The following is a 12,082-nucleotide window of genomic DNA, read 5'->3' on the forward strand; positions in this document are numbered from 1 at the left end:
TTGATGCATTGTAGAATGGCAATAAATATGCCCAGGTATTCCAAATAGTAGCATCAGAAAGTGCTAGTGTGTGATGGGGAAAACTTGTACTGTCCTAATGGTCCAGAATTTATCAGTCAGATAGCCACGGGGAAAAACTATGACTGTTAATCCTCCAGAGTATGGAAAAATTTTAAATTAAACCTTAATAATTTTTCCTACTAATTTAGGACATAAAGCCTCCATTAATTTTGTATTAGGCCAAAGAAAGGTATATCTCAACTAAGATAGTTTTCCCCCTTTTCATTAGCCTCGGAGAAAAATCCTGGTTTGTTTTGAGAAAGAAGCACATTGTCAAAGAATCACTGTTTCCTATGAGCTGCTTCCTGGTGAGTACTTGATCATGGGGCTAACTTGTAATCTAACAGGTCTGATAATTTAACCAGAGACTGGTTCTGTTTAAGTATCTACTGTGGATCATGCATAGTTAGAAAGTAATGAAAAGAAGTATTAGTTGCTCAATTGTGTCTGACTCTTTGGGACGCCATGGACTGTATCTCACCAGGCTCCTCTGTCCATGAGATTCTCCAGGTAAGAATCCTGGAGTGGGTTGCCCTTCTCTTCTCCAGTGCATATTCCTGACCCAAGTTTCCTACATTACAGATGGATTCCTGATTGTCTGAGCCAACAGTTAAAGTAATAGTTTTGACCAAAAGGAGTTAAGTAAAATACAATTAAATTACAGTTTCTTATTCACTCAAGCACCAATTTGCAGCAGATGCCCAGACCCCTTCCTCAAAGATTGTATCAAAATACTTAGCTTCTAATTAGGCATTGGCATTTCCTTTTTCTTTTCTTTTTGCCTTTTCTTAAATAAAGAAGAGTGTTACTGTAGGGGTTGCAATGGACATACAGGTTTAAATATGCCACACCAAGTATCTCCAATGGAAAAAACTATTCCCAGAAAAAGGCTTGTTGAAGAGTATTCTATGAAATGATTGAATAGCAGAATGAAACACTACTATTCTGCCAGGGAGGTAGACCGTGAGGAAATATGATCACCCATTAAAAGTGAGCTCCCTGAATCAGGACACCTAGTCATGAAAACATTTCCCCCCCAACGGTAGGTTTGGTTTCTCTTAAACCAACAGACTGTGTGGTTATGCTACTATAATATACTACCTTTACTGGTCACACTGGGATCTTGAAAAAAAGAGCTCAGGCTGAAAAGACTTCAGGAAAATAACTGGTTAGGAATATGGTAATAAGAAAACTGCTCTTTCACACTTTGCATTTCCAAAGGGCTAAGATCAGTGCATAGAAGTCTTCCTACATTGCATGTCATACCAGAAGCATAGAAATGAACACTGTGAGCCCATGAGATGTATTTTCTACAGGATGACAGTCTTCATTGCTAACTGTTACTTGTGTATGTGTCTGCAAACAGTCATTTTCATTTTGTGTTGTTTACCTTTTGGATTACTTACCTTATGGACTATTTTTCTAAGATATTCTTTTCCAAAAATGTTAAGTGATGTATTAAAAATTATTATCAAAAATAAAAACAAATCTTTAACAATTTATTAAGTATTATGATTTATATTATGTTATAATAGTAAATGTCAGTCGTTTATTGTAAAATACTTTCAAAATATAAAACGATCCCTCATTCACAACAATACCTGAAAGTAGTGATTTTGATTCCATTTTTGTTTTTTAAAAGTCGATATCATTTAAATTCTCTATTCTTCAGTAATATATTTTCCGTTCCACAGGTTAAGCAGAAAATGATGACAGTCAGAGAAACAGAGATAACTATGGGGGTAAAAAATGAGTCTACCGTCCAGGAGTTCATTCTGGAGGCGTTTCCTGCCGTCCAGCACTTGGGGAACCTTCTCTTCCTGGTGCACCTGCTGGCATACCTGGCCTCTATCGTGGGAAACATGGTCATAATCATCATCACCTGGGCTGACCATCGCCTCCAGACGCCAATGTATGTTTTACTGAGTGCTTTCTCCTTCTGTGAATGCTGTTTCATCACTACAGTTATTCCTAAACTGCTGTCCATCTTCCTTTCAGGAAGGCAAACAATTGCCTTTCCTGCTTGTCTCACACAAGCCTTTTTCTTTTTAATTTTTGGTGCAGTGATTTTCTTTCTCATGGCTGTGATGTCATTGGATCGATACCTGGCCATTTGCAAGCCTCTGCACTATGCATCCATCATGAACCTGAGGGTTAGTTTCCTTCTGATTTTCTTGTGCTATACTTTGTCCTTCATCTTAATCACTTGTCTGATGCTCAAGGTTTCCCAGTTATTGTTCTGTGGCCCTAATGTCCTTTCTCATTTCTTCTGTGACCTTGGCTCCTTAATTCATCTCTCCTGCTCTGACACCAGATCTGTTGAAGTATATTTCTTCTTTGTTACTTCATTTGTCATTCTGCTATCCCTCATTGTAACCACCATCGTATATGGCAACATAGTAGTCACAATCCTGCGACTGCCATCAGCCAAGGAGCGACAGAAAGCTTTCTCCACCTGCTCCTCTCACCTCATTGTCCTTTCTCTGATGTACGGCAGCTGTGTGTTTATTTACCTGAAACCAAAGCAAGTGAACAGACTAGACTCCAACAGGGAGGCTGCCCTTGTGAACACGGTGGTGACCCCACTGCTGAACCCTGTCATTTATACTCTACGGAACAAGCAGGTCCACCAGGCTCTGAGGGACACACTGTCTAGGGTGAGGTTGCAGAAATAGAGCTTTGGAGGCTAAGTGGATGGGCTTGATCCTCTAGGTCAAGTTCCCACCATTGGCAAAATCTATTCTTGAGAAGCTCTCCGTCTGGCAATCTAGCTTGTGCTACTTTTAGCTGGGTGGGTAGTGTCTTATTTGGCAATTCAGTTCCTTCTTCAAGTTGAAAATTTCATTTGTTCTCTATATTCTGCTAAAGCTATCTTCCTTAACTTTTCTACTTATTGGTCTTAAGTAAATTAAATTCAAATAATATTTATGGAGCCAACTATTCTATAAAAGTCATAATATACAAAGTCATTAATGTAAAGATAACAATGTTGCCAGATTTTATAATATCTGCCCATGATGCATTTTTAGGCTTGAAGTTTATGATACTTCAGAAAAAATAAATAGAAACCCTTCTTTCCATTTGATATTTAATGTGTGAAATTCCAGAAACAAATTATTTCTGAAAATTATATAAAGCCATAGTACAACTTAATGGTGTTTCACTATTTGAATCTACTTATATGAATGAATCAGTTTTATTCTCACTAGTTCTTCCTTGGGTCTATTGGTTTTACTGTACAAACAGCTCAGTGTAACTCCAGATTTTTATATGGGCTCTTTCAGTGTATCATCTTCCAGATGTATTAAATGTTTTCAACAAAGTTTTCTTTATTAATTATTTCTTGAAATATAAATTAACTGTAAAACTCTAAAATTTGTAGTTTTTTTTTTTTTTTCCTGTCATTGATGTTGCCAGGTCCTGGAACCAACAAATTGCTCAAAGGTAGGTGATCCCAGTAGCAAATTCTTTCCTCCCATCTAAGAGGTATTTTCACCTTCTTGTGATCTTAGGTGTAGGAGTTGCCAGTGTCCTTCATGTTAAGCTAAATGCAGTTGACATTTTATGTAGCAAAAACTAATTGAACTTATAATTAGAAAAATATGAAAGGAAAATGAGTGCATTAAAAATTAAAAACAGGTATCAAAATGAACTCATTTACTGTGATTGAAGGTTCATTGAGGAAGTGGCTCCCACCTGAAGATAATTGGCCCTAGTGGACATAGGTCCTGTCACATCTAACACTGCATGTGCATAACGTGCATTTGATTTTTACTATGTCTGGTATGAGTGTATTTCCCTTTTAGCTTGATTTTAAAATTAATTTAAGACATAATCTTATTAGGAAGAATTTTTCATTGTTGATAGTACTCGGTGATAGATTTTTATGTATGGGAGTGATTTAATTATAAGTTATCCTGGGAATTATGGTTTCCTAAGGACATCTTTGCCTTTGTCTCTCTCCTTTCCAAAATAGAAGTTAAATGAATAAGTTTTGAACCTGACAAAATTTGGGAAGTCTGAGAGTCCTCTATTTTGGTTTTGTGTATTAGATAAAAGAGCCGATCTTCACAGCCTGGAGTCCTGGAGTCCTAGTCCAGGCTAATGCAGGAGATGGACATCACCAGTCAGCCAAAATGAGCCAAACCTTGTGCTCATACAAGCCACTGTTTGCTGTTAGTGTGTCTCAAGAGACTAAGTTTTGTCAAGCTCTAGTATCTCAGCCCTGATAGAAGCCAAACCCTCTTGTAGCAACTGGAAAAGTTGGGGTGCTGGAAATGTTGTCTAATTCCTTGTATTTGTAGTTGTTCAGTTGATAAGCTGTGTCTGACTCTGCAACTCCATGGACTGCAGCACACTAGGCTTCCCTTTCCTTCACTGTCTCCCAGAGTTTGCTCAAACTCATTGTCATTGTGTCAGTGATGCTCTCTAACCATCTGCTCCTCTGTTGCCCTCTTCTCCTTTTCCCTTCAACCTTTTTCAGCATCAGGGTCTTTTCCAATGAGTTGGCTCATCGCATCAGGTGGCCAAAGGATTGGAGCATCAGCTTTAGCATCAGTCCTTCCAGTGAATATTCTGGGTTGATTTCCTTCAGGGTTGGTTGCATCTCCTTGCAGTCCAAGGCTCTCAAGAGTCTTCTTCAACACTACAATTCAAAAGCATCAGTTCTTCAGTGCTCAGCCTTCTTCATGGGCCAAATTTCACATCCATACATGATTGCTGGGAAAACCATAGTTTTGAATATATGGACCTTTGTCAGTAAAGTGATGTCTTTGCTTTTTAACATGCTGTCTATGTTCGTCATAGCTTTCCTTCCAAGGAGCATGTGTCTTTGAATTTCATTACTGTAGTCACTGTCTGCAGTCATCTTGGAGCCCCCCAAAATAAAATCTGTCACTGCTTCTATTTTTTCCACTTCTATTTGCCATGAAGTGATTGAACCAGATTGCCACGATCTTAGCTTTTTAAATATTGTCTTTTAAACCAAGTTTTTCACTCTTCTCTTTCATCCTCATCAAGAGGTTCTTTAGTGCCTCTTCACTGTCTGCCATTAGAGTGGTATTATCTGCACATCGGAGGTTGTTGATATTTCTTCCAGCTATCTTGATTGTAGATTGTGATTCATCCAACCCAACATTTTACATGATATACTCTGCATATTAGTTAAATAAACAGGGTAATGATAAACAGCCTAGTCATATTCCTTTCCCAATCTTGATACAGTCCATTTTCCATGTCTGGTTCTAACTATTGCTTCTTCACCTGCATACAGATTTGTCCGGAGACAGCTAAGGTGGTCTGGTATTCCCATCACTGTAAGAATTTTCCACAGTTTGTTGTGATCCACACAGTCAAAGGCTTTTACATAGTCCAGAAGCAGAAGTAGATGTTTTCCTGGAATTCCCTTACTTTCCCTATGATCCAGAAAATGTTGGCAATTTGATCTCTGGTTCCTTTACCTTTCCTAAAGCCAGCTTGTACATCTGGAAGTTCTCAGTTCATATACTACCAAAGCCTAGCTTGAAGGATTTTGAGTATAACCTTACTTGCATGTGAAATGAGCACAATTGTCTGGAAATTTGATCGTTCTTTTGCACTGCCCTTCTTTGGGATTGGAATAAAACCTGACCTTTTCCAGTCATCTGACCACTGCTGAGTTTTCCAAATTTGCTGGCATATTGAGTGCAGCACGTTCACAGCATCATCTTTTAGGATTTGAAATAGCTCAGCTGGAATTCCATCATCTCCACTAGCTTTGTAGCAATGCTTCTTAAGGCCCACTTGACTTCACATTCCAGGATGTCTGGCTCCAGGTGAGTCACCATACCATCATGGTTATCCCAGTCATTAAGATCTGCTTTGTATAGTTCTGCTGTTTATTCTTTCCACCTCTTCTTAATCTCTTCTGCCTCTCATAGGTCCATACCAGTTGATTATATTCTTTATATTATATTCAGATTGATTATATTCTTTGCAGCTAAAGATGGAGAAACTCTGTTCAGTCAGTAAAAATAAGATCTGTAGCTGACTGTGGGTCAGATCATCAGCTCCTTATTGCAAAATTCAGGATCAAATTGAAGAAAGTAGGGAAAACCACTTGGCCATTCAGGTATGACCTAAATCAAATTCCTTATGATTTTACAATGGAGGTGACAAATAGATTCAAGGGATTATATCTGGTAGACAGGGTACTTGAAGAACTATGGACAGAGGTTCATGACATTGTGCAGGAGTCAATGACCAGAGCCATCCCAAAGAAAAAGAAATTCCTTCTATATCTAGGGAGAAACTGAGAGCTGGTATATTTGCCTACTACACACTACTGACCCAGGGGAAAGAACTGCAGGAAGTGACCCTTTACTCCTTAGAAGAAACTGAGAGTTGGGGATTCCCTCCTGATTATAAGGTGCTGTGTTGGTTGGGGACTCACAGTCTCCTTCCCTAAGACTGGTTTGCTTTGACCCAGCCCATATGGACCAGAATAGGTCAGAATGAATATGTTCAGGAGTTCCATCAGTAACTTTAAGTCACCAGTATGATGAGTTTAAACTGTTTTCTGTGTATGGGCCCTGTTAGCCAAGACTTTCATAGTAATAAAACTTTGGCATCCTCATGTGTTAGAAAGTCCCAAGTTCACAAAAACACAGGTATTTGTTATTTTGGGATCTTTGAGGCTATTATCTGAATATAGAATTTTAAGTTGAAACAAAGATAGAAACATCTCCAGTTACAAAATTTCCACTTCATCAGTTTAAAATGACATTTTATTAATTTAGAGAGGAAAAAAAGCAGAACAAAGTTCAAATTCTGTGTAATACATCTAGCTGAGTATGTGACTTCAATTTGATTGATCAACTAATGGTGTTATAAACTAAAACCAGCTTTGCGTGAAACAAATCCGTTGGGCAATGAGTTTGGCCACATCAGGTGACTTGTTTAAACAGCTAAGCCGTGTGCTTAGGTCACTCAGTCGTGTCCGACTCTCTGCGACCCCATGGACTGTAGCTCGCCAGGCTCCTCTGTCCATGGAATTCTCCAGACAAGAGCACTGGAGTGGGTTGCCATGTCCTTCTCTAACTAAGCCCTAAAGAGCAGCAATTTCCATGATACTAAGGAAGACTTTAAACGGAAAAAGAAGAGAAGCTTTTCAATTTTTGCCTCAGTCCAAGAGAGGGATGAGAATCAGAGATATCAATGATTTGAAAAAAAAATTATGGGAAAGCACAAAGTAACTCAAGAAGAAAGAATAAATACAAATAAGTAAATAACAATTGAAAAACCTATTAATGATCAGAAACTTCCCACAAATAAGCTCAGGAAGAGATGTCTTTACTAATGATTTCTGTGAAACATTTAAAGAAGAATTAGCTCCAATTATTCACAGACTTCTAAAAATATAAGTGAAAAATTCACTTTTCAGCTCTTTCCAAGAGATCAGTATTACCCTAATATCAAGACTAAATGAAAGTATCATAAGAAAACTAAAAAAAAAAAAAAAAAAAGAAAAAGAAAACAAAACTACACATGGATTTCTGTGATGAAAAGAGGTACATAAGAATAACCAAGATAATGCTGACAAACCTAAATCAGGAACATATACAAAGGATAACACACAATCACCAAGTGCAGTTTATCCCATAAATGCGAGGGTACTTTAACATATAAAAATCAATCAATAGTATACACCATATTAATAAAACTAAGGACATCAAACACATGATGATCACAATAGATGCAGAAAAACCATTTGACAAAGCGAAGATTTGATACTTTTGAACTGTGGTGTTGGAGGGGACTCTTGAGTGTCCCTTGGACTTAAAGGAGATCAAGCCAGTCAGTCCTAAAGGAAATCAGTCCTGAATATTCATTGGAAGGACTGCTGCTGAAGCTGAAACTCCGATACTTTGGCCACCTAATGTGAAGAGCTGACTCTTTGGAAAAGACCCTGATGCTGGGAAAGATTGAAGGCAGGAGGAGATGGGGACGACAGAGGATGAGATGGTTGGATGGCATCACTGACTCGATGGACGTGAGTTTGAGCAAGCTCCGGGAGTTCATGATGGACAGGGAAGCCTGGTGTGCTGCAGTCCACGGGGTCTCAGAGTCAGACACGACTGAGAGACTGAACTGAACTGAAACTTCCCATGACAAAAACATTTGGAAAGCTAAATACAAAAGGGAAATTCCTCAACCTGATGAAGTGTATCTATTAAAAATCACTGAATAATAGTATCCTTGACAAGGAAAGACTGAACACTTCTTCCTATCAAAAAGAAGAGGGTGTCTCTATTTAATTATGTCCTAGAGGTTGTTACAAGAGCAAAAATAAATAAAAGGCCTTCAGATTGGAAAGGAAGAAAAAGATAATCTTATTCACAGATGTCATAATTTTGTACATAGAAAATTCTAAGGCATAGACAGTAAAATTTTTAGAGCTATTAAATGGGTCAAACAAAGTTTCAGAATTAAAATATTTAAAGTATTTTTAAAATTTTAGTTTTTATTTATTTTTATTACAGTAGAGTTGGAATACAATAGTATACAATTTCAGAGGTATAACATAGTGATTTTCAAAAAGTAATTTTCTTTTTATTTTACTTATTCATTTTTATTTTTGGCTACACTGGTCTTCCTTGCTGTGTGCAGACTTTCTCTAGGTGTGGCAGGTGGGGGCTACTCTGCGTTGTAGTGTTTGGGTTTCTTATTGTGGTGGCTTCTCTTGTTGCGGAGCAGAGGCTCTAGGCACGTGGGTTTTCGGCGCACAGGCTTAGTTCTCCAAGGTATGTGAGATCTCCTAATCCAGGGATCTAACCTGTGCCCCTGTATTGGCAAGAGGATTCTTAACCACTGGAACACCAAGGAAGTCCTAGTGGGTAACATTTTTAAATATTCTACTCCATTTATAGTTATTTTGGCTATATTTTCTGTGTTGTACAATGCATCACTGTGGCTTATTTATTTTATATATAGTAGCTTGTACCTCTTGTCCTCAACCCCTATCTTGCCGCTCCCCACTTCCCTCTCTCCACTGGAAACTACTAGTTTGTTTTCTATATCTATGAGTCTTTTTTTTTTTTTTTTTTTTGGTTTGTTTGTCTTATATTCACTAGTGTGTTTCATTTTTGGAGTCCACATGTAAGAGATAACATATGTGTGCTTAATCGCTCTGTCATGTCCGACTCTTTGCAAGCCTTAGGACTGTAACCCAACAGGCTACTCTGTACATGGGATTCTCCCCTCAAGAATCCTGGTGTGGGTTTCCATTTCCTTCTCCAGGGAATCTTCCTGACCCAGAGATCAGACCCAGGTCTCTCGTATTGACAGGCAACTTCTTTACCAACTGAGCCACTGGGGAAGGTGGGGCACACATAAAAGCTCCTGAAAATTTCTATGAAATTTGCCTTGACTTTGAAGATTAGCGAGGAGATATTCAGACAGATCTCCAGACAGCTACTGTATGCCCCAGTGTTGCCAGAAAATAGACTCTGGGTGGTTAGCCACCTGGCTCTCAATGGGAAGCTAGAGGCCAAAGAAAAGTGGGTAACTCCCGTGTCAGCAGCCCAGCTGAGATACCACAGGAGGAGAAGCAGCCTTCCAAAGGGTGGTTGCTGTGGCAACAGCTTCTCCTCACTGGGAGTCATGTCTCAAACTTTCTTGTGTTTTGAAGAAGTCTGGCATCCACTTTACAGCTTTCATTTCAAAAGAGAGAGGCTGGCCATGTGAGTATGTCAAAGAAACCACCTAGCATTCCCTTTTCTACGCTGAGGAGGAAGAAATTTGTGCTTCCCCTTTTTCAAAGAGATTGAAGAAGGCAACAAAAATATTCTCCAGACATAAATATCTGATGAAAAGTATCATAATGTTGGTGGAGATATGAAGAATGATTGAGTGAGGATGGTGGCTTTTCACCTCCGTCCTCAGCATCCAGTGTCTTCCCCAAAGCCTGACAATATCCAGCGTGTGATCCATCCCTTCTGCATGATATACTTTATTCTTAAACCCCAGTGCTCTGGCCTCAGTGCACACAACCCATGTAGACAATTTTAATCTGGACTTTTACCTCAAACAGGTAGAGACATTCCAATTGGGATTTTAGGATCCCTTGGGAAATCATCATATAATTTCTTGGACAGATCTTAGCAGAAAACAACACGGACTTCTGGGAGCCAATCACAATGCAGACAATGGGAAGAGAAATATAAAGGTGTGCTAGTGACGCTTGTTTTCAACAGTGATCAATTAGCTTCCCTCAGTCCTGTCTCTGCTTTCTGTCTATGTCCTTTCAGTTCCTCATGCAGTTTGGAAGCCTGCACTCTCTGCTCATTGGCTGGGTACATCCTGCTTGGTGACTAAACGCCGTCATCTGGGAAAACTATTACAGAGGCCTCAGATGTGCATGTCAGAAGCATGTGGCAGTAATATAGTGGGACAAGGATGCTTCTCCATGTGGAAAGGTGAGCATATGATGGAGGAGCATAGAGCAGTATGTGTCTAGGAGCAGATGGATTACCACAATGGTGTGCTTCAGTAGAAGAAGACTCATCTCAGCAGCTCTCAGGGCTGAACTCAGAAGAAACTGCCTGTTCCCATTAGTTGGTATAGCAGGTGGACAACAATTTTGCATGTGAGCCTAGGCTATTACCAGCTGGGGAATCTGAACTTTCATCAGAACCCTAAGTAGTCCTGGAACCAAATTTTCACCAAGGATGGGGCCAGTGGATTGTGATTGCTTTATTCTGTCTGCTCTTTTCTGGGGTTTCAGAGGCCAAAGTTGAGAAGAACCTTTGTGGTATGAAAAATTCTGCCTCTGAAATCAGGGCTCTGTCAACCAGGAACACTGGGAACATGAGATGTATAGTCACCCCACTTGAAGATAACAGACTGTGACCGATGTGTTTCCTTTTCCAATCCTTTTTCCTATCCCAGAGAGATCTCTTGATTTCTTGGAAGAGAATAACTCCAGGAGGAGAATGCCCTGTTCCCCGTGAAAACACCTGTGCATGCCTGTGTCAGGAACAGCGGTGAACTGTAACAGGGACTGCTGTAACTGGGACAGACGCAGAGGCACCTTGAGTGTCGTTCTGAGGTGAGCAGTTTGGTTGCATAAGCATCGCTTCAGAGAACTTGGCCCAACGCAGGTTAGTCACACACCCACCCACCTACCCACCCACCCACACACACACACTCCACATTGCAGACCTTCAGTTTAGTATTGAGATGGTAGAGTCAAACACTATTATCTTAGGAAAAGTGTTTTATTAAGAGGACTGAAGAGAAAAGTGTTCATTGAGCTTTGGTGTAAGAGTGAGTAGGAGGCAAGTACCAAGTTCTAGAATACTGTGTTGCTATTTGACTAATCTTATGAACTACTGTCATTCCCCATATCTCTTACAAAAGTAAGCATGGAGCCTCAAAAGGTTGGAGTAATTCCTGGATTTATAACTTGTATTACATTGTTGAGCAACCCCCAATGTCTCTGGTCTCCAGTGTCTTCTGTAAAATGGTTGTGCTAAAGGAGATCATCTCTAAGGCCTGTATAGTATCACAGGTCTGTATTTCATGAAAAGGGCTTCCCTGGTGGTTTGGACAGTAAAGAATCTGACTGCAATGCAGAAGACCTGGGTTCGATCCCTGGATTGGGAAGATCCCCTGGAGGAGGGCATGGCAACCCACTCCAGTGTTCTTGGCTAGAGAATCCCATGGACAAAGGAGCCTGAGGGGCTGCAGTTATGGGGTCACAACGAGTCAGACACGACTGAGCGACTAAGCATAGCACATTTCATGAAAAGATGTTAACGTAAGGGTAGAAAAAAATAAAGCTGAACTTTCACTTAAGTCTGAGAGATAATCAACAATGTATTTCTTCCTATTGAAAGATATTTTGTCACAGCATTTGGAACTAACAGGAGCTTTGGATGCTGGCAGATCTAACTGCAGTCTCAGCTATGTGACTTAACTTCTCTGGAATTTCTCCAAGCCTCATTGTCTCCTTTTGGAGAAGGGTTTGGGACTACCTAGCTAA

The 12,082-nt window shown here is 39.7% G+C and overlaps 1 protein-coding gene across 1 annotated transcript; it reads left to right on the plus strand.

The window, feature by feature from the left end:
* The first annotated feature begins 325 nt into the window (after window positions 1-325).
* On the plus strand, window positions 326-2,735 carry LOC122708663 (olfactory receptor 6C2-like). Its single transcript, XM_043924992.1, has 2 exons — window positions 326-368; window positions 1,755-2,735. The coding sequence occupies exons 1-2, from the start codon at window positions 354-356 to the stop codon at window positions 2,733-2,735; spliced, it is 996 nt and encodes a 331-aa protein (XP_043780927.1). The 5' UTR covers window positions 326-353.
* Window positions 2,736-12,082: the final 9,347 nt, after the last annotated feature.

Source organism: Cervus elaphus, chromosome 15 (genome assembly GCF_910594005.1).
Source record: "Cervus elaphus chromosome 15, mCerEla1.1, whole genome shotgun sequence".
Lineage (NCBI taxonomy): Eukaryota > Metazoa > Chordata > Mammalia > Artiodactyla > Cervidae > Cervus > Cervus elaphus.